Source organism: Acanthopagrus latus, chromosome 23 (genome assembly GCF_904848185.1).
Source record: "Acanthopagrus latus isolate v.2019 chromosome 23, fAcaLat1.1, whole genome shotgun sequence".
NCBI lineage: Eukaryota > Metazoa > Chordata > Actinopteri > Spariformes > Sparidae > Acanthopagrus > Acanthopagrus latus.
Window position 1 is genome coordinate 7,142,625 of NC_051061.1, and position 21,584 is coordinate 7,164,208.

Sequence of the window (21,584 nt, forward strand, 5' to 3'; positions counted from 1 at the left end):
CACCAACTGACCTGTTCTGTTGGTGCAAACATAATATGTGTACATACAGCATTAAATCACACATTGTGGTTAACTCTTTGAAGGCACTCGTGACTGTGACACACGTGAATCAAACTCTTGATGAATTACACCATTCAACACCTCAAGGTTTGTTTTTAAGCATGCATAACTAGGTAACTCGTGCTCATGTGAATATATCATAGGTTTAAGATTTTTTTTTTTTTTTTTTTTTTTTCAGAAAAGCACAAGATTACATAGACAAATTCTTAAACCCTTTAGAATTAGAATATTATCTAGACACACTTTGTAAAGATGATCCCTCTTTGGTCAGTTCAGCAAACATTAGATCAGTAATTATTAGATCATTGACGTAAAACTCTCATACCACCTTTTGTTTTTGTAAAAAAAATTTCTTCTGGTATTTTTCCAATGATCCAATTACATAACGACAGGTAAGAGCTCTATCCAATCTTAGCACCTGGACTTAAATGACACGCTTGGGTTATTTGTTAGCCTTGGTGACATATTACCCGTGGTGTTGCCTTGGTTAGTGTGGCGGCCCTAAGGCCAACATTACACCAGAGTCCCTATGAACTTACTGGTTTCCTGTAAACCACACTGGTTTAATACATTTCTTGTGCTTTTTATGGCACTCAGCTTTCTGACGTGACCTTCACAAATGAGTGCCCGCTTTTCTTCATCAACACATTTACAACATTTGACTCTACATAACTATGTTGAATACAAGGGATCGTCGTACAATTGTCGGAACATAATTTATAAACCTGTCAGCCTGTCTCTCTCCTTGTACAGTAGTCTCTGTGTTGATAGCTCACCCTTCTTCCTGGAGGGTGCAGGCACTGACAGATACCTCTGCTCTGTTGTATCCATTTGGATTGTTCCTCTGCAGGAGTGGACAGCAACCTTAGCCAGGCTCACAGCCTTGCTGGCACATTTATCTAAATTACATTTTGACCTCTATCCATGATGTTGTCTTCCTAGCTGATTATCCACGGAGAGCTCATCCTGTAGTTGTGGTTGGGCTAATTGTTGAAGGGCTGGATTCACACATTTTTATGGTGGTAGCATTGCCCCCATTGGTGGCCGGATACCAGGTCTCATTGCTGCACTTCATTAGTCTCACCACGTCAGGTTGGTTGTGTTTCTCCAGGTTACATACACCAACTCGTCCTCGTGCTACACAGAAAAGGAAGATTAGTTTATCAAGTTTACATAGCTGTCATTGTTTTTAATTTTTCATTGGCATATTTGAGAGTTGGAACTCCATCTATCCAATTTCACTGCCATGTGCACTGCACAACAAGCAAGACATTCAGTTATATCCGAACAGTCACCTCTGTGACTTCCTGGCAGTGGTATTCTTTTGACGTTTGTAACGTACAATACACTCTTATTGGTCTTTTTCTGTGCTTCTTAGTTTGGCCAAATCTCTTTTTTCTCAGTTACTCTTTAGCCGAATCCATCTACTGGCTTCTAAAAGTTTCATTTTCTGATTGTTTCTGTGTCCTAACATGACGTGTTTGTGCGTATTACCTGTAATGTCACCATCCATTCTCTTGACAGTCAGTGGTGCGGGGTAGTCCCACCCAATGTTAACCTGGAGCGTTAGCTATTGTGCCATCGGTGGTTAGTGAACAACCATATGTGTCAGCTTTTACATACAGAAGATGTAGTAGTTCTCCCATTTTCACTATGCCCTTGTAATTGTGGCTAAGGTGACCATGGTAAGTGCACAGTTAACATGTGGTGTGTTAATAGTGGCACATGTCATTAGGACTTCTCTTTCTACCTCCCCCCTTGCGAAACCTGAAAGGGTTAGCACAAAAAGAAAGAAAACAAACAAATTAATCTGAGTCAGAGAACGCTCTGACTCTGGCCAGAATTCAGGCGTGGACGGGTGGTGTATATCTTGCAGGCCGGACGGTCCTGCACGTGCGCTTTCCAGGGTGTCACTGCCCGTGGTTGTGCTGGTGGCATCATCCTCGGCAGCCTCTCCGACACTACTATCAGTCTTTCACCTGTTGGAGGACACATCTGTAGATTTGAGTTAAACCCCATAAATAGTGCTGCTGAAGCGGTCCCTCTATAGGGCCCCTGCACTGTGGCAGTGGCATTGGGCATCCAGTGAGCATTTCATGCAGGGTTAGATGGGTTAGTCTGTTAGTTTGTGAGTGCATAGACATTAGTGCTAATGGCAAAGCATCTTCTCAGGTGAGTTTACCATTACCATCAGCCATGATTTTGGCTATTTTAGTTTTTGATATACCACTGGCATGTTCTACTGAACCTTGTGACTGTGGACATGTTATATGTATGTTTTTATTAGATGCTTGATGTTTCTGTAGTTAAAATGATGATTTTACTTCTTCTGTAACAGGTATGTGAACTTTGATGTGAAAATCATGATGCAATCAACACAGACACTTCATATATATGCTTTTTTGTAAAGGATCTCAGTATTTTCAACATCATTATATATCATTTCTAATATTTCAGTTCTAATATTAGCTTTGAATTTCTTTGTTATGAACACACCATTTGGGCAATAGAGTAGGTTGGTCAAATGCTACTTGATTAACAACAGCCTTCTTCAGCTCACACCCTGTAACTCCAAAGAACAGATCATAGCGTTTACTTGAATATAAACTGGCTTAAACTGTATTTGCAACACAATTGGTTATAATATTTGAAATAGCAGCTTATATGTAATCGTCGTAAATTGTATATATCACTTGCATATAGGTATTCACTTCAGACAACAACCACTAATGAGACAGCATGCTGAAAGGAGCTTGAAAAACAACAACAACAAAAAATACACAACAAAACCTTGATGTACTAAAAAAGGAAAAGTTCACTGAGCTTGGACCCAGTCGACAGCGAGGAGAGAAAGGGAGGGTGATTACGTCACACCGGACGTGCAGTAGAGCGGGGGGCGCTAGCATCCCCCCTCTCACACACACCAGGGGAGGAGCAATGGAGCTGCAGTTTGAAACACAACTTTTCAGCACACAACTCCCTCAGCCATCAGCGAGATAGGAACCCGCTCTTAAAACAATATAAAACCTGCCCGGGGATGTGTCTCCTCGGCTGTAACCTCAACCGACCGTCACTTGGATTCCTTATCTCAACGACACTTTACACATGCATTTATAAACTCTTAGCCTGCACGAATAGTATTCATAAGTCAAAAACAACACACAAGAACAACCATCTCATAAATCACATTCAATACTAATATATCTATTAGCACACACATTTTAGACCAGAACTATCAAGTTTGTCTAATAACCTTCACATCGTTTGAGTACTGCAACACACTTAACCACTTATTAACAGTAATACAAAGCTCTTTAGAACAGCAAAAATGTCTCCAATGTCTGACAGTTACATCAGCACCAAATCACACAACACTGCAAAATAGCACAATTTATTTTAGGAAACACTAATTTTTCCAGTAGATTCTTCAACACACACTCAAGACACAGGTAGTTGACAACACACAGTCAACAACCTCATACACTACTTTTTTACTTTATTAAACCCCCATAAGAATGTTCGAACATTTATTGTTGGTTTAACTGAAACTTTTTTGTTGGTCTTCGATTTTTGTTAACAACTATTATCGTTGTTTATTTTCAGTTCAGATTGTTTTTTTTTTTGTGTGTGTTTTTTTTCAGTTTTGGTTCTCGCATGCATTATTCTCACATTTCCTTTAATTTAGACTTTAATTTACCTTGCTTTTTGATTATTTATCCAATGTTTGCCGTCCATGGACTTAAGGCTGTATTTTAACCTGCATTTCTCTGTCCTACAAATACCCTTTTCTTTTCTCTTAGCCCAAATTGAAGAGTGCTCTTTTTTTTTTTTTTCCACCCTGGATAGTCTCTGCCCTTTTTAGCCTGAACTGTCTTTATTTTCAGAAGTCCATGGTCTCAAACTCCTAGTTTAATCTTTATCTCTATCAAAAGATGACTCGTTATCAGAATTCATGCACTCTGGCAAACACATTTGTATAATTTGTATAATTTTGCAGCAGGAAAGGCTTTCCTCAGAGTATTGTTTGCACAAACATTCTGCTAAAGTTTTATCTACTGTGCTTACACCATAAACCTTTCTGGTGGTCTTCTTGAGTGGTTTTAATATCACCACGTTTTAACCACACTAACTGTACGTATGTCAGCCTCCTTCTGGGCTGCTATTAAGGATGGTAAAGTGGTGAGTGGTTCACAGTTTTCGGCTGCCTTCAACCGTCCAACACATGTACCGGTTTCAGCTTGTTTAGTGGCCTCGTCAGCCAGGCTATTGCGTTTGGCTATTAGGGAACTGCTTTTTTGGTGAGCAGCACACTTGATAATAGCTGATACACTTGATAGATGAATGCTTGAATTAGTGTTAAGATGGCTGCTCCATGCATTACTGGTGTGCCATTCCGCTCTGAGAAAACCTCTCTGTTTCCAGATATTTCCATATATATGACACACTGCGTATGCATAGCCCACTGTGAGTATACATTTAACCGCTTGCCTTCTGATAATTTGCTTTGCGGCAGTTAAAAGCTTTAATTTCTGCAAGCTGTGCTGAGCATGGTTGGGCAAGATAGATTGTTTGGACTGTGGTAAATATATCATCTGGCAGCAACTGTACAATTTCTTAACCTGTGTTGTTGCTTGTCACGTCTCTGAAGCAGGATCCATCTACAAAGAGAGAGAGATATGTTGTTATTGGCTGATTATGCATATCTTCACGTGGTCTCAGAAACACATTTGTGGCTTGAAGGCAGTCATGTTGCATTCTATCTATGGGTATCATCATCCATGTTGCAGGATTAACTGTATTGCAGCGTTGGATGTTCAGTTGTTGCTGAGAGCACAACTTCATAACCTAGCTTGTGTAAGCACAAACCTTGGACTGGTGAGGTGGGCATGTATCTGGTGAGATGTATACAGTATTGTTGGGTGTCCTATGGTTCCTGTTGAGGCTCTCTCAAAGCAAAAGCTGCTGCTGCAAGTCCCTGACAACTGGGATGCAGACCAGCCTCAGAGTTATCTAACTTGGTGCTATAGTATGCTAAAGGTTGCTTACCAGTTGGAGCGTCTTGCATCAAAATTCGACAGGCAAACTGCGCCCTATCTGCAACATATTTAATTATCTGTTCTTTTTGGTTTTCTGAGGTTAAATGAAACAGCATGCAGAACACAAACAGTTAGAGGACACATAATTATATCAGATATGGTCATAACGTTAAAGTTACGTAAAGTTAAAAATAATGATCTATTAATCACTTTTCGTCACCGTGGGACTACTCTTTTTTTTTTTTTTTTTTTTTAAATAAACACCTCATTTCAGAAATGTCTTATTTTCATGATTTTTTTTCTTTAAGGGACGTCTATGGTCTGGGAGGCCTAAAAGAATAAAAAATAAATGAATGAGAAAAAGCTCAATCTATGGACAACAATAGCCTGCTAAATCCAATAAGGCAATCATTTGTTTTCATTTGCGGTTTTGGAACAAAGTTGGACTGGAGAAGAAAACTATGGCATCCAAATCCATGAACAAAGTTTACCATTGATAGTGAAAGCAACCTTGAACTGTGAGTCAGGATAAACAGGAATGCTAGAATATGCATTTGTTAAATCAGTAACTGAAAACCCACAGTCATTACAGCATCTTAATTTATGACCCTAAAGTATTTTAAAAATCTCTCCCCCCCCCCTTTTTTTTTTTTTTTGGTTTCTTTTCCGGGCAAGATGGGGGAGGTACATGGTGAAATGAGAGAGTCAACAATGGCACCCTGATGAATGAGCAATGACCTTGACAGCCCTAGGGCTGAGTGCATATTTTCTTTAACCTAGTCTAACAGTCAACAACAGAATAACAACAGAATGTGCATCTTTTATATTTCTAAAAATCAAACTTGCTTAGAGCCCTAAAGCTATCAAATACTGCCAGAAAGCAAAGCTTAGACTTTAACATTCAATCAGTGTTTCCCTCTGTGTGTGTGTGTGTGTGTGTGTGTGTGTGTGTGTGTGTGTGTGTGTGTGTGTGTGTGTGTGTGTGTGTGTGTGTGTGTGTGTGTCTTGTGTATGTGCTGCTCAAAGTTCAGACCTCTGACCTCTGCTGTCTCCTTTGGCTGTGTCAAGGTGAATCCTGGGAAATGAACAGACACCTTTAGCTGGTGCATGTGGTCAGGATTCCTCTGGATCTCTCCCTTCTTGATGATTAAGCTCGGGGTTCCCATAACCTTACTTCTGCAGCATAGCTTATCTGGTCAGTGCTGTTGCACTTTCCTTGATAATTTGATACGGGCCCAGTCTCCTTTTCCTCTGGCTGTTGTGCAGTGCCTGCCATCTTTGTCCAGGACTCTGTGGCCCACCCGACTCCAGTCTTTGTGTCAGGTGATACCTCTGTAGCCTCCTTCAATTTGTTTGGCTGACATGGTCTGTGTATAAAACACTTCTGGATCTCAATGACAGTCTGCTTCCTTGTTTGCCTCAGCACGGGGTCGGGGAACATCATCCCCTCAGTGATCTCGACTCCGCAGTCAGTAGTCAGTAGAAGCTGGCTGGTGGAGAAAAAGGCTTTTTTGGAGAAGCAAGGTTAATTTGTGACTCATTTTAGAAGAGAGAAAGAGGGCTGAAAAGACAGGGTGTACTGGTTATCCTCCTCCCTCCTTCACAGAGTCATCCTGGGATGCCTGACCTTGTGTGGAGAAGGTATTGTTTAAAGGAGGGTTGTAGGTGTGGAGACAGCATGGAGGAGGTCAATTCCTAATTCTGGCCCTACATTGTTTCTTCTTTATGTTACTCAAACTCTATTTTCCCATTACCGTTTCAGTCCCACTACTGATTTTAAAAACTTGTCAGTCTACCTTTTTTTCTTTCCTGCTTTCCTGTTACCTTTTCTTTTAACATATTTTACACTATCTTAAACATTCTGTGCTTAATGTGCCTTTTACTGGAAGCACCCCATGGGTGACACAGTGCCAAAGTTGAACATTTTTAACCACATTATTTCCCCATTTGTCTGCCATTATTTCAGCAGAGCCTGTAAGAGGGTCAGATAGAGCTTATAAATTTCCGGTTTTGTTCCTTATGTTTTCAGCTGACTCACTGGGACAGATGTGCTTAAACTTTCAATGGACTTATCATTCAAACAAATTTCACAATCATTCTGCTCTTCCCATACAGTGTATGGATGGATCTCATCAACCACACACTAACTTTGGGTAACTTTTTGGTTTGTATGACACATTCGTTCCGAGCAACGCACCCCTGTAGTATACAGGCTGTATACTAGTCACTGAATGTCACCACGAAGTTTATTCTTTATACTTATTTCATATATTTATTTTCACTCATACACCCATTTTATTGTAGTGGGGCCTCATGTAATACTGTACTGTATCATATCATTATTACAGTATCTCATATTGTATCATATTATATTTTCTTCCTATTATATGCTATTATTTTCATTGTATTACCCTTTATCAGGTTTGCATAAGTCACTTCCTTTCAATTTCTTACTCACCTATAAGGATTATCTTATATCTTAAGAATGTTAGACTCAGTGTGATGAATCAGATCTCTTTAATGCATGCTGCATGTAGGGAAGGTCCAGACTGTTCTCTCCAGTCTTCCAAATGTTACTGACTTAAATACAACAGAGTGGAGGTCACATACTTTCACGGCACTTCATATCTTACTCCCTCTTAAAACGATAACCCCTCATGTAGAGATAATTGCCTCTTATATGACTTTCTGACACTCCAAATGGGAGTCTCTCCTCCTCCTCTCACATCCTGATCATATTCTTTACAGCACATTGATTACAAACCGGAAGAGTCTGTATTACCAACTTTCGTCAAATGCCATAATGTTTGACTGATTTCTTGCTCAGTTTCCAATGTCCAATTTCCTCATCATCAAAATATGTTTGTTCAAGCCAAAAATGCGTTCCGACACCTTGATTTTCCATGTCCCGTTTAGTGGCGCAATAGTCATCAGTAATTATTTTATTTTCATTTTTATGCTTGTATCTGTGTTATCACCCACCACTTTATCCTCATCATTCAATTTATTATCATATCATATTACTTTAATTTGCCTATAATTATCAGTTATTTTAATTACACTTCTCTTATTACTTACTATTCTTCTATTATTTACTATTCTGTTATTATTTACTATTTTCTTATTGTTTATTAAATATTATTATTACTATTATTATTAGCATCATTATTGTTGTCCGTCACCACTTCATCCCTTTTATGGGGTCGCAGGGTTTGTTACTGGAGCCAGTCGCAGTTATCTGTCTGGGTGAAGGCAGGGCACTCCCTGGACGAGTCATCAGCTCAGCGCAGGGCCCTCACTGATGGCAGAGGCTGCCACGCAAGGTGCCAACTGCACATCAGGAGAAATTTGGGGTTCAGTATCTTGTTCCGATGACGAGCCTACCTGCTCTACCTGCCGCCTATATTATTATTATTATTTATTACTTATTTGTCACAGCATCGATTTTAATGCTTGCTCTCTACTCCAAGTCTAAGTTCTCTGCTAAATGCAGAAGGTTTGGCTGAAGTCTAAATTGCAGCTGCCCTGACAGTGTCTCATTGTTTTCTGTGCTGGGCGCTGGCTGGTTTTCAAGGTCTCCCCTGATCTATTTTTGATTGTATGTGTGTGTTCTGCTTCTGGCCCTCTCTCTCTCACCTCTACTGTAATTTTTCCCACTATTCTCCCGTCTACTTCTCACAGTGGAAATTGTCATGTTTCCTTCTACTTATCATTATCATTTATTATCATCATTCTTTAGGTCTTTTCTCTGTAATTCAGCCTCTATTCAGTCACAATAATTTAGGTCAAAGGTCCCTGCTAACGGCCACTTTGTGGCTCCAGAGGATACCCCGTGCCATCTTTTCATGCACTCCTGAATTTTTCTCTTTTGCGTTGGGTGTTTTAACATTACTAATTCTGCGGGTGTCAGTCCCGTCGGCCGCTTACTGTGTGTTATGCCCATCCTGTCGGACGCTGACTGGCACAGCTGGCGCTGCGTTACTTTTATCTTCTATTCTTTCTTCCTTGCTGCCGTTATCTTTTTTGGATTAGATTGCTCCTGCTCTGGCCTTCCGATTATTATTCTCTTTTTTTATTTAAACAATTTAACTGTTTACTTACGTATTTTTGTCAAAGAACAAAAAACAATTTCTTCTACTACAATTATCTATTTCTTTTAATTTGTCCTGCCTCACTTGTTCTATTTTATTATTTACACGGTACCTTACTCCTCTATTTTACATTCATGCATTTTTTTTTTCAGTTTTCACACTTTATGTACATATTTTTACAAAGGCCTTATATTATTTTCTTCTCTTCTACTCTACAGCTATTTCACTATAACAGCCCTCTTTCATAGGCGCTGTTCTTGGATCCGCATTATCTTTTTATCGCTCCAGAGAGGGCACAGCGATTTTGGCTTCCCCGCCAAACAGAACTTCATGCGCGTCTAAATCATTCCTGAGAGGGCACAATGATTATTCGTAAGACCGCCAGTTCTCTTGACCCTTCCCCCGGGTCGAATGAGCTCTTTGTTCAAATCTCACAACACAACAACACCTTATTTAACGACTTACAACAACAACAACAACAACAACAACTACAGATTAGACTTGTAGTTCTTTCGGCCCTCTTCACGGGCCGCTACAACCTCTTACTATAGTCTCAAACCACAATAACAATTTATTAGCGACTTCTGCAGATTTCCACAATACCACTTTATCACCGACTTCCTCGGATAACAACAACGATAACAACCGATAAGACACTCAGACAACAATAACAACTTGTTCCGACATCAACGCGCATTTTATCTTCAACTTATCTGTCCCGTCTCCTTACACTCCACAGCTCGAGCTATTTGTTTTAACAGATAACTGCTTAGTGCAGTTTCCTTGTGCCATTATTCTCAGTACTGCCACATATTTTACAACATACCACACCATTCCACTTCCAAGACTCAGACACATACAGATCCACATGCAAATTAACATGTTAAAAAGCATTCTCTCACATTTATCCATCCCTCTTCATACATACTTTGTTTTATCATTAAAAGGTGGTTAGGGCAAGCTATGCATGAACATTATTTATCAGACATAATTCGCTGCGCACATGAACTGACTTGACTAAATCATACTTTTACATAAACATACATGAAACATACATATATAATTATCAATCACACATACTCACAATTTTGGCCTGAAGGCCGCTGCCATGCCTCTTAAATACTTCAATTCAGGTTATTACTTTTTTATTTTTTTTATACAACCAAAACTAATAATAATAACAATACTTAAAATTACTTATTAATTTTTATAAAGGAAAATTTACAATAATAATTTAATTAAATTTATCTTAATTTAATTTTTATTTTTCATAATTCTCAGTCTTAGGTTCTTTTGGAGAGGTTTTTAGAACAATACCTGAGACTTGGGGCTGGGAAGGAGTAGACGGTATCACTCGTAAATGAAGAAAAGATATAAATATATCCCTTAATGGTGTATGTGGGGCGCGCCTGAGATCCGCCGTCCCGTCCCTCCCGGTCCGCCGCCGCAGGCTGTGTACCGGGCCGCTCCTCCGCGGCTAGGCTCGCCAAAATGTAGTGGGAGACTACCTTCCTTATCCGTCCAATTATTCCACTATCTGACTCTGTGACTCCGCTCAAAAGTTAAAGTCCAAATCTGAGGAGAAACGGCTCTGAGACTAAGTCCAAAACCAGAGGCAAAACAGCTCAGAGACTAAGTCCAAATTTGAGACAAGACCGCTCAGAGACTAAGTCCAAAACAGAGGCGAGGCAGCAAGTCTTCAGTCCAAAAAGGTGTTTATTCCAAGAGAAGAGTTATAAATCCATGAGGTACCCCGGGGCAACTGAGAAATCTGCCCCGATCACCCTCTTTTATACCCGAGGTCCAGGTCACCAGTGCCCTCCTGGACCACCCCCCTCGTCATGATCACGCGAGACTGTCATCTTACTATTCTCATTTTTGTCTGACTTCCTTAAGGCTTACAAAGTGTCTCACCCAGGCCCCTATCTGTGACCTTGGGTGAGCTGTAGCTGCACCTGCTGCTCCCCCACTCCAGCTTTTATTATACAGGACGCATCAAACCTTGGTCTTTCATCAGGCTCAAATTCCCTGTTAATACAGAACTGCAAGGTGTATTCTCAAATCAATTTATATGCATGATCATGACCCTGTTTGTATTTGCCACTACAGTGTCTCACTAACTGTATTCTGGGTCAAATTTTAAACTCACAAAGAATGTCGAGGCCATTTCCAGTGATTATGTTGTCTAGGGGACCGTGATCGCCATTTGTTTTGTTTAAATGATGCACTCTTAAGCTTGAGCACTTTTCTATCAGCAGCAGTGTCGTAGAATTTCCTGCAATCCTCTGAATATGAGAATTTACACGTAATTGTTACAAGCGTAGATTAAATATGAAAATGTTTGTACTTTTTTCAATAACACCTGCAGGTTTTCTTGAACCTCCTGTACAATTAAATTGTTCTTGTTTTTTTTAATCAGAGAATATATTTTTTAGAAAACACCACTTACTCAGGAAAGCATTTCTTTCTTTCTATTTTTGAATCAGATGATCTATTTTGTAAAATGTTATTTCCACTGTATTAAAGAAGAGACACTATATTGAACTGAGAGATCTGTGTGTTTTGTGGATGCCAAAAATGCTTCATCACATCAACTTTCAATCAAATAATGTCATTTATTTACAAAAATAAGGTGCAAAAAATCAAACAAGACTCATTAAGATTGATTGTTTTTCTTTATACTGATGCATTCTAAGTGTGTGTGTGTGTCACTGTGAGTGTGTGAGGTTGGTCAGGGCCCGCAGTCGCAGCGGCATGGCCACGTTGATGTCTCGGTGCCACTGGGGTGTGGTAACATGTGGAGGTGGGGTCAGGACGCTCTGGGCCACACCGGGGGCCTTCAGCAGCGACCACAGCTCCTCCCCCCGTGTTACTATGGCAACGAGGTCCTCTTCGTCGGAGCACCAGGCGACTGACCCGCTTCTGGTGACTGTTCTCAGCTTGGAGAGGAACAGAGACACCCTAAAACAGATAGAAACACACAATGGCATTACATTACATGACACACGGAAAAAAAAAAGAGAGACGATTTAAAGAAGTGTGCACTGCTGTCAGTCACCTGGGTATGAGGTCATGTGATCGTGACGCCAGCTTAGCCAGAGCGCTCATCAGAGTGGTGATGACTCTGGGGGCTGCGCAGACAGCTCCAGGTGCGGGGGCAGATGAGGTGATCTCAAACAGCACCGCCTCCAGCGCCTCGAAACAGGAAGTGATGAGGCTCACAGAGCAGCGGGAGTCACATGACATGGACAGGTACTCTCCCAGCACCCACACCTGAAAAGGAAACAAGTTCAGTATTATTTTGGTGTCAGGCTTTGGCACATTTTACTGCTGAGTGTGATATTTTACAATATTTCAATGCATGGGGGAAAAAAAAATGCTGAGATTGGAGTAAATGAGACGCTGTGAGTTTTGTACAGGATCCAAAATACACCGAAAATGATACACGATTCCTGCTCTCTGCCATCACAGCTTCATTACCACGTGCGTGTAGATTTCCTCTTTGCTGTAGACGTTGGCTGTGGCCCCAGCAAACTCCAGCAGCTCGTGAGACTGGTCCACCACCAGGGAGGGGTGGAGCTTGCACAACCTGAGCAGGTGGCAGCTGAACACCCTGCAGAGACAGCGAGATGGGGTGGAGCGGGTGAGGAGCTGAGGGTGAAGACAAGCAGCAGAGTAACACTAGAGTTGCTCTTTATGTGTTCACCTGTGTATCTCTCTGAGGTACTTAGGTATGTTGAGGAGGAGGCTGCTTCTCTCCAGCATCACCAGGACCAGGTGGGCTAAAAGCTTCTCATCAGCGACCTGTGGAACAGGAGCACACACTGTATTGTTTTAATTACCTGGAACTGATGCACAGTAGCTACAGTCATGAATTAATGTTAAACCTCTTCACCGTGATGACTGTGTTGAAGAAAATGTGCAGCAGCACAGGGACAGTCTGGGCACACTGAACAACTCTCGGCCAATCAGCAGCCTCGGCTAGCAGCTCATGGAGCGTGCTCAGTCTGTCAATTGTGTCACCTGTGGAAAGAAAAATAGTAAAACTGTTGCTTGCAAACTGCTGTGTTTCTACATGAACTTTAAATTGGTCATGAAACAGTCTCAGTGTAAAAGTGATGCCCCCAGAGTGGAAGAGTCTTTAGTATTTTAGAGTCAATTTAGTTTATTAGCGTAGATTAGTACAAACAGGGCATAACAGATAGTTAAGCTCTGTCCAAAAGGTTGACAATAGTTTACCGATACCGATTACCGATTTGAAACATGATTTTTTAGTTAGTCTGTTGAAAAGCCAAAGTGATTAAATGACATTTCTTTTTTTGGTTTCTATGCAGGAAAACGAAAAATTTCCCAAAATGTCAAAACATTGCTGCAACTGCGTGACTGTTCTTACCCGAGCCTGCTTCTGTTCGAAGCAGGAAGAGGAACAGTCCTCTGAAAGAAGGGTTCCGAAATGCATCAAGCGACAGGAGGCCACGCCCGCCTGGGTCAGCGATGGGCAAACACACTGACCTACAACACACACACTTAAATTGTTAAATCAGTCTCATTGGCAGTTTGCATATTTTTTTTTTTAGAAAGTTTTGCTCTGATCTCCACCTGAGCTGTAGGACCAGTGTGGCAGAGAGACAGGGCAGATCCAGCAGAGTGTGGAGGAGCTCCACCGCAGTTCCAGTTGTCACCAGGGAGGGCAGCAGGTCGACAAAGTCATCCACCAGCGCCGGGCTGTCCCACGCCAGCAACTGCAAACACGGACAGAGAGAACGCAGACGGCTCAGTATCATGTAAACCCCTCGCTTGGTTAGAGCAGGTACACTATATTACCAAAAGTATTCGCTCACCTGCCTTTACTCATTCTATGAACTGAAGTGCCATCCCATTCCTAACTCATAGAATTCAATATGATGTCGGTCCACCTTTTGCAGCTATTACAGCTTCAACTCTTCTGGGAAGACTGTCCACAAGGTTGAGGAGAGTGTTTATAGGAATTTTTGACCATTCTTCCAAAAGCGCATTGGTGAGGTCACACACTGATGTTGGTCGAGAAGGCCTGGCTCTCAGTCTCCGCTCTAATTCATCCCAAAGGTGTTCTATCGGGTTCAGGTCAGGACTCTGTGCAGGCCAGTCAAGTTCATCCACACCAGACTCTGTCATCCACGTCTTTATGGACCTTGCTTTGTGCACTGGTGCACAGTCATGTTGGAAGAGGAAGGGGCCCGCTCCAAACTGTTCCCACAAGGTTGGGAGCATGGAATTGTCCAAAATGTTTTGGTATCCTGAAGCATTCAATGTTCCTTTCACTGGAACTAAGGGGCCAAGCCCAGCTCCTGAAAAACAACCCCATACCATAATTCCTCCTCCACCAAATTTCACAGTTGGCACAATGCAATCTGAAATGTACCGTTCTCCTGGCAACCTCCAAACCCAGACTCGTCCATCAGATTGCCAGATGGAAAAGCGTGATTCATCACTCCAGAGAACGCGTCTCCACTGCTCTAGAGGCCAGTGACGGCGTGCTTTACACCATTGCATCCGACGCCTTGCATTGCACTTGGTGATGTGTGGCTTGGCTGCAGCTGCGCGGCCATGGAAACCCATTCCATGAAGCTCTCTGCGTACTGTACTTGGGCTAATCTGAAGGTCACATGAAGTTTGTAGCTCTCTAGCAATTGACTGTGCAGAAAGTCGGCGACCTCTTTGCACTATGCGCTTCAGCATCCGCTGACCCCTCTCCGTCACTTTACGTGGCCTACCACTTCGTGGCTGAGTTGCTGTTGTTCCCAAACGCTTCCATTTTGTTATAATAGAGCTGACAGTTGACTGTGGAATATTTAGGAGCGAGGGAATTTCACGACTGGATTTGTTGCACAAGTGGCATCCTATGACAGTTCCACGCTGGAATTCACTGAGCTCCTGAGAGCGGCCCATTCTTTCACAAATGTCTTGTTTCACAGTCTGCATGCCTGAGTGCTTGAATTTATACACCTGGGGCCAGGCCAAGTGATTAGAACACCTGATTCTGATCATTTGAATGGGTGAGCGAATACTTTTGGTAATATAGTGTATATCTAGAGGATACAACAGTCGAAAGGATCTGTGCAGATACGTTTGTCTGGTTTTCACCTTCAGCAGGTTTGGGAAGGAGTGGGTGTACTGTGGGACTCGGAGCTGCAGGCTCTCGAGGTTCAGCCGAAAGAAGCGTAGAAGCTCATGTGCCAGGAATTGGTTGTTGAAGAGCTCGGCAGGGAATCGGCCGAACACCAGGTTCCACACGCTCTCACAATCCACCGCGGCCATCTCGCCTACATGAGTACACAGTTGACTGTTAAATCTTCAGTGCATCAAGGAGCTGAAGTGATTGTGTGCAGATAAGAGAGAGCTGTGAGGTTGAGCATGTGTACACGTGGATGTGAATACACACCGTGGTTGAGGTAGAATTGTGCTATGGGCAGCAGGACTCTGGCAAACGACAGGTCTGAGCTGAGCCGACCAAAGAGCCCTTTGATGCACGGGAACGTTCGGAAGACCAGCGAGGTGTCCTCCACACACACACAGTCCAGGATACACACCGCCTCCACCAGACACTGGGAGAAGAAACAGGACAAATAGAATAAAGGTCCCAGTATAAAAACCTGCTTTCCCCTGATATAAGTAATCCTGCAGGCTCACCGCTTTCTGCAGGTCTGTATCTGTCTTTTTGTGAGCCTCTGAAACAAAAGAGAAAAAACCCACATCACATCTGCCACAAGAGTAAAATACACAGTACAGATACAAAAGAAAAGACAACCACTGGCACCCGTGAGTAATGTAACGCGTGCACACTCACTGCGATCGCTCTGCTCGATGAGGCGCTGGCAGTACTGGAAGGCCTTCTCTCTCAGACGCTCCTTCGGAGGCAGCAAGCGGCTGGAGGAGGAAGTCGCTGAAACCATAGAAACCACCGACCCGTCCACCTCCGACCGGTCGTCTGACAACACGGGAAGGTCAGGGAGGAGAGGTCACGACTCAAAAGCCTGCTCAAAAATATCGTTTTTACAGTTGCTTGGGGCTTGTGTCAAAAGAATACAACCCTGTGATCGATGAAGGGCGAAGCTTCACAATCGCTGGTGCCTCAGAAAGCAGCCACATTCAGTTTTGATAGATTTGCAGCAAAACAATATGATTGTCAGATCAGTGCAAAAAAAAATAATACTATAATAGAATTTCCAGCCACTGACACTTTGGAGTCACTGGAGTATCGCGAAAAAAAAAAAAAAATCTCTAAAAGGATAACAAACTATTTCAATTTCATTTTTTAACATTGTGTTTTTCATTCACTTCTGTATATATTCATGACTTTTTTAAAATACATACATACTACTCTAAGAAATGGGGAGCAGCAAAAACAATTGCAAATAAAATGGTGGCGAAAGGGGATAAAAAAATCATTAGAGGAAAATATTATTTATATGCAAAATGAATATATTATTGAGATGTATGTAAATGTATACACAAATAAATTAACAATTAAACTATTAAAAATAAATGAAAATGCTTGTAATTGTTCTTTTAAGTTTTGTTATTTGTCTTTCAACATTCATTTCTTAATGCTTTTACTGATGTATTCTCTCTCTGACACTCCACAGTCTCCACAGACACCAGGTAATTATGTAAGCAAAGTCACTCATGGCCTAATTTAATGAATATTTTATCACATCGCGATTCATATGAAATGTAAAGACGTTCACAGAGCAAACTTAGCCTAAACTAAATCAACTGGGTCAATTAATATTTCATGGCAGCAAATACATATTTTATACAAGGCTTTTGTGGGAATTATTTTACACATAAATACTGCAGCACATGTACATTTATTGCTGAACTTCTGGTCAGAAACAACACGGATTTTAAAACGAAGCACTCGCCATTTGGACTTTTACTGCACAGATAATAGACGGAAAATTTAAATCAGAGCGTTGTAGCGCTTCAGGCTCCGCGTTTAAGAGCTGCTATACGTTTAAAATCCACCAGATGTCCCTGTGCTGCTGCGCTGAATTCCTGAAGCTTCTATCTAAAGCTTGTGAGATCGACTTGCTGTGAGCTTTAGATGAGAGATTAATCGACAGGTTTAGAGACAGAGGTCAATCATAGACCAGATCACATCCCCCGAGAAGGATGAAGAAAGACAGCTGTTGACAGGTTGACAGGACCATGCTTAGAAAAAGTCTCGAGCCGTTCAGTCCAATCAAGCAGAGGAGGAGCTGGAGGGCAACAAGAACCACTGATTATTAATAGAAACTACACCTGAAGTCTGCTTACACTAACCCACAGTGTCAAGAAGGCAGAATCTGACTGCTCCTCATATCATAACAAGCACCATGTTTAGTGGCACTGTGGCAGATGTATGTTTATTATGATACCGTTCCATTTTGACTGCAGCGGTCGTCAGAGCCGCTCACGAATCACAGTGATTAATTCATGTTTACAAACTCACAGGAGGATTAAAGGGAAAATTAAAGGCGCGCGCACACACACACACACACACACACACACACACACACACACACCCTGTGAAAGTGTCGTTAGGAAGGGGAGGATTTTCTGGTGAGATCGTTTGTTAGATTGGGGTTTGGCTGCAAGTTGTGATCATATCGTGCGTTAGCCCCGAAGTTAAAGAGAAGATGTAAAGGTTCAGCTTAATCTGGGGCATCTCAGAGGCATGCAGGGAGCGTCCACAAAACTCACATATCTTACCATAAGAAAAGGAGTGGGAGTGGGAGAGGCTGAGCTGCAGCCTGTTCGCTGGAGATGATGAAAACACAGATCAGATCATCGCAGATGGCTGACATGAGCGAAGTAACAGCCTTTAACGTACGCACACTGAGGCTGATGTTTCTTTTTGCAGGTATGACATAAAGTAATGACTCTCTCTTGCATGGGAAAGCAAAAAGGTTGTGGTTTGCATTTATAGGTGAGGTCATACCGGTGTCTGCTGTGGTGTTGCCGTTGGAGACAGAGTGGTGGGTGAGAAGCCAGTGGCGAAGCATAGAGAAGGAATAGACGTTCATCCACTGGTCGTCGGTGAAACCCTGGCCCACACACAACACGGTGAAGAAATCCCCCGAAACTGTCCCGTCCAGCTCCGCTATGGGCGCCGGCTGACAGAAAAAACACAGACACAAATGTATTTATTGACATTTTTCTTATTCGTCCAGTGTTTTCTGTACTCAAGCTTCATTCAAAATACACAATAAAGTAGAAAATCTTGACAAAAAAAATTGTGTAATGTTTACCTGACGTGACCGTGGTCCCGTGAAAAATCCTCCCGAGGACGCACCGCCTCCCTGAGTGATGCTGGCATAACGCAGCCAATCGACAAGCTTTTTACTCAGGAGGGTCACGTGATCTGTAGCGGTCAGATGGAGAGAGAGAGAGAGAGAGAGAGAGAGAGAGAGAGAGAGAGAGAGAGAACTGTGTGGAAACGTCCCCTTTGCACGATCGCTTGATCACTGATTAGCCTTCCATTTTAACTTTCTGTTTTAGCTTTGCCACAATCTTGTCTGTTACCGTCAGTGAGGGACTCGGGGCTGTGTGTGAGGACGGTGTTGAGGATGGGCAGGGTGTGTGTGAGACAGTGAGCTGGACCCTCCGATTGTCGGCTTTCAAGACTGCGAAGGAGCTGAGCGCAGAGTGATGACAAGTCGGCCCTGGATCCAGCCTGTTGGAGAGTCCAAGTTGGCAAGAGGAGGTGATTAAATTGTGAGTGTAGAAAATAAGTTTAAAAAACAGTCAAAAACCCAAAGAATCCTCAATTACAATCATAAATGACAAAGAAAAGTAGCAAACCATTTAATTTAAGCTGGAACCATAGTAAAAATAGCAATTAATTTTCTCTCAATCAACCCATTGATTAATTGACTAATCGATCCGGCTGCACAACAAACAGCCACTAAGAATCCCACACACCACACAAAATAAATAGGAATGAAGCCGAACACAACGTATGCATCACTGCCCACCTGAGAGAGCAGCAGAGCAGCAGCATGGCTGTTCAGCTGACTGATGTTCTCCTGGTTGTAGTTGAGTTCCTGGCCAGATAGGGGCAGTGTCTCTCTGAGCACAGCTGAGCTCAGCACCTGAAGCTGCTCCACAGGTGAAGACAGGAGGGATACCAGCCTCTTCTGAAGCTCCGGAGGCAACCTAACGTGGATGACAACAGTGGATAGAGGACGGTGGCAGAGGTGTTATGAATTTAGAGTCACACTGATAATTAAAAGGTTTGGAACAGAAATAGAAGGATGACACTGAGGAATGGGAAGATGGAGCTCTTTGTGCTTGTGCGTGCTATCTGAGAGGGCAGGTGATCACCACAGACAGTGCATGTTAAGTTAAAGAAAAGCAAGGAAGGAGAGGATGAAGGAGTGAAACAGCAAGGCCGATTCAGGAGAAAGTTGAACTGAGTGAAGACAGGAAGGTGTGAATGAATCATCAGGCTGGGGCTCTTACGTCCTGGTGTACTTGGTGGCAGAGAGGATGAGGTGCAGCCTCTGCAGGGAGTCCACAGTCTCATGACCGAGCTCCTTCCCCTGGAGCAGCTTGACGAGTCTGCTGTAAAACTTGTTCAGCTCAGACTCCTGGATCTCCCTGGAAATGACACACAGAGCACCTTGTCTGGTCACTATAATGTCCTCTGAGACGCACTGCTTTGTCACTGTGACGCCTGATCTACTTTGCACAATATTAATAAACTCCACTTCTGACATTTGAGCAACACTTTTGGTCTCTTGCCAGAAAAACATATTAAAACAGAAATGTCTGAAACATTCCCCGTTACAGTCTAACGAATGCAAACTCGTTCCTCTTTTGAGTGCAATGTTTTTAACTGAAAACGTGTTTAACAAGTGAGAGTAAATAACATAACATTGCAAAAACAGGCATGATAATGAAATTACTATCTGTTTGCTGCAGTCCTGCCTGTGAAAAAGAGCAGCGAAAACGAAGCTAAATGGACGAAAACATTAAAAGTTCAAGTCACATAGTGCCACTTTGACAGGCTAACTAGCGTTAGCACTGTTAGCTTAGCAGAGTAAATGCCAGCTGAACAGACGAGCTGAAGGTGGCGGACACAGTTGTCCTGATGTCCTTTTCTTACCTCGCCTGCCTTATTAAACTCTCTGAGCCGTGAGAGTACATGTTTCAGAGAGAGTCGGGCATCTCTGTGTTGCTACCTCTGTCGGCGGCGGAAGGTAAACAGTGCGCTCGCTAATTGTGTCCTGACTAGAATCACATGACCATCACTTTTGGTTCCGTCTTCACCAGGGGGACGTGATGGAGCAGCTCTGTGGAGGTAGAAACTCACTCACACCCACTGTACTGACACCAAAATACACATAATAATTGTTAGAATTAGAATTAATATATGTATATTTAATATAATATGAGAAAATAGATTTAAAAAATGTTGTTAGGGAAATCAAATCACTTTGAGATCTCTTCCAACAAGTTTCTTTGCATTTCTGTTTAAAATTATTTGTTATTGTTCTCTAACAGTTCGATAGTCTCAATGCAAATATAGTTCAACAAAAGCATCTTACTTTACTATCATACAAATAATCCACAGGGCTGTATTTTGTTCCTCCATGAGGACCCATCAGATAATGATAATGAAGAATAACGCGGCTAATTTACATCTTAGTTTCCTGTGCTTGTCGGCTGAAGAAACAATGCAAAGGGCTTTTTAAAGGTCATTTACTGAAGCACTTCAATGCAATTTCTTCAGGTGATTGACAGTTTATCTGCTGTTTATGGTCTTGTCTAATCCTAATACTCTGCAGATAAAGATGAAAAGGATCAGAACCCACAATTAAGGAGTGTTCTGATCAAGTAGGTAAAGTAAAAGTTACCTGAGCAAAGGAATACCACATTATAAAACAATCTGTTGGAAGACAAGTACAGCATGCAGATTTCATTTCCTGAGGGTAGGTTAAGAAATTGTATCAATAGTAAATGTACAAATTTTGTTCAGAGGTCTTGTTGGCTCTGAAATTGAAATTGAAGTGCTATCTTCAATACGTAGTTAAAGTAAGACATGAACGATCACTAAAAAATATCCCTCTGTCAGTTTTGTACAGTTATATATACATTATTGTATGATTATTTTCTTGCAGTTGAGTGCAGGCAACTGTTGTAGGTCACACTAGAGCAAAGTCATCACTCTAAAGGTTTTTTTGTTTTTTCTTGGGTAGTTTAAGCAACGATGGAATGTAACTAAGTACTTTTACCAAATTACTGTGCTTCAGTGCAATTTTTAGGTACTTTCACTGTCATGTTTTACTTTTACCAAACTAATACATGAACACAACATCTTTACTTCACTTGATAGAGACCTTTGGGTACATTTTACGACATCAACTTTAAC

General features: G+C 42.0%; 1 protein-coding gene and 1 long non-coding RNA gene across 3 annotated transcripts; both read right to left on the reverse strand.

The window, feature by feature from the left end:
* Positions 1-211: 211 nt before the first annotated feature.
* LOC119013349 lies at positions 212-10,494 on the reverse strand. Its single transcript, XR_005072734.1, has 2 exons — positions 6,137-10,494; positions 212-4,718 (listed from the first exon to the last, which is right to left on the reverse strand). It is a non-coding gene; the product is annotated as an uncharacterized LOC119013349 (long non-coding RNA).
* Positions 10,495-11,777: 1,283 nt separating this feature from the next.
* On the reverse strand, positions 11,778-20,473 carry ap5z1 (adaptor related protein complex 5 subunit zeta 1). 2 transcript variants are annotated; one of them, XM_037087782.1, is made up of 18 exons: positions 20,319-20,473; positions 19,673-19,810; positions 19,186-19,366; positions 18,734-18,884; positions 18,460-18,572; positions 18,150-18,324; positions 17,921-17,968; positions 16,014-16,154; positions 15,857-15,894; positions 15,609-15,771; positions 15,311-15,489; positions 13,787-13,929; positions 13,581-13,699; positions 13,083-13,210; positions 12,894-12,991; positions 12,668-12,800; positions 12,246-12,460; positions 11,778-12,148 (listed from the first exon to the last, which is right to left on the reverse strand). In XM_037087782.1, exons 1-18 carry the CDS (start codon positions 20,357-20,359, stop codon positions 11,896-11,898), a joined length of 2,457 nt encoding a protein of 818 aa, XP_036943677.1. In that variant the 5' UTR covers positions 20,360-20,473; the 3' UTR covers positions 11,778-11,895. The 2 variants fall into 2 exon arrangements, with proteins under 2 accessions (XP_036943677.1, XP_036943678.1); XM_037087783.1 differs by lacking the exon at positions 17,921-17,968.
* Positions 20,474-21,584: the final 1,111 nt, after the last annotated feature.

What these genes read in the sequence shown, in the direction of transcription:
- ap5z1 (XM_037087782.1), bottom strand. Translation starts at nt 20,359, where the DNA reads ATGTACTCTCACGGCTCAGAGAGTTTAATAAGGCAGGCGAG. An exon ending in CTGCTCTGCTGCTCTCTCAG is followed by an intron (nt 18,885 to 19,185) that starts GTGGGCAGTGAT and finishes ACTCTCCAACAG; the next exon opens with GCTGGATCCAGGGCCGACTT. An exon ending in CATCGAGCAGAGCGATCGCA is followed by an intron (nt 15,895 to 16,013) that starts GTGAGTGTGCAC and finishes CTTTTGTTTCAG; the next exon opens with AGGCTCACAAAAAGACAGAT.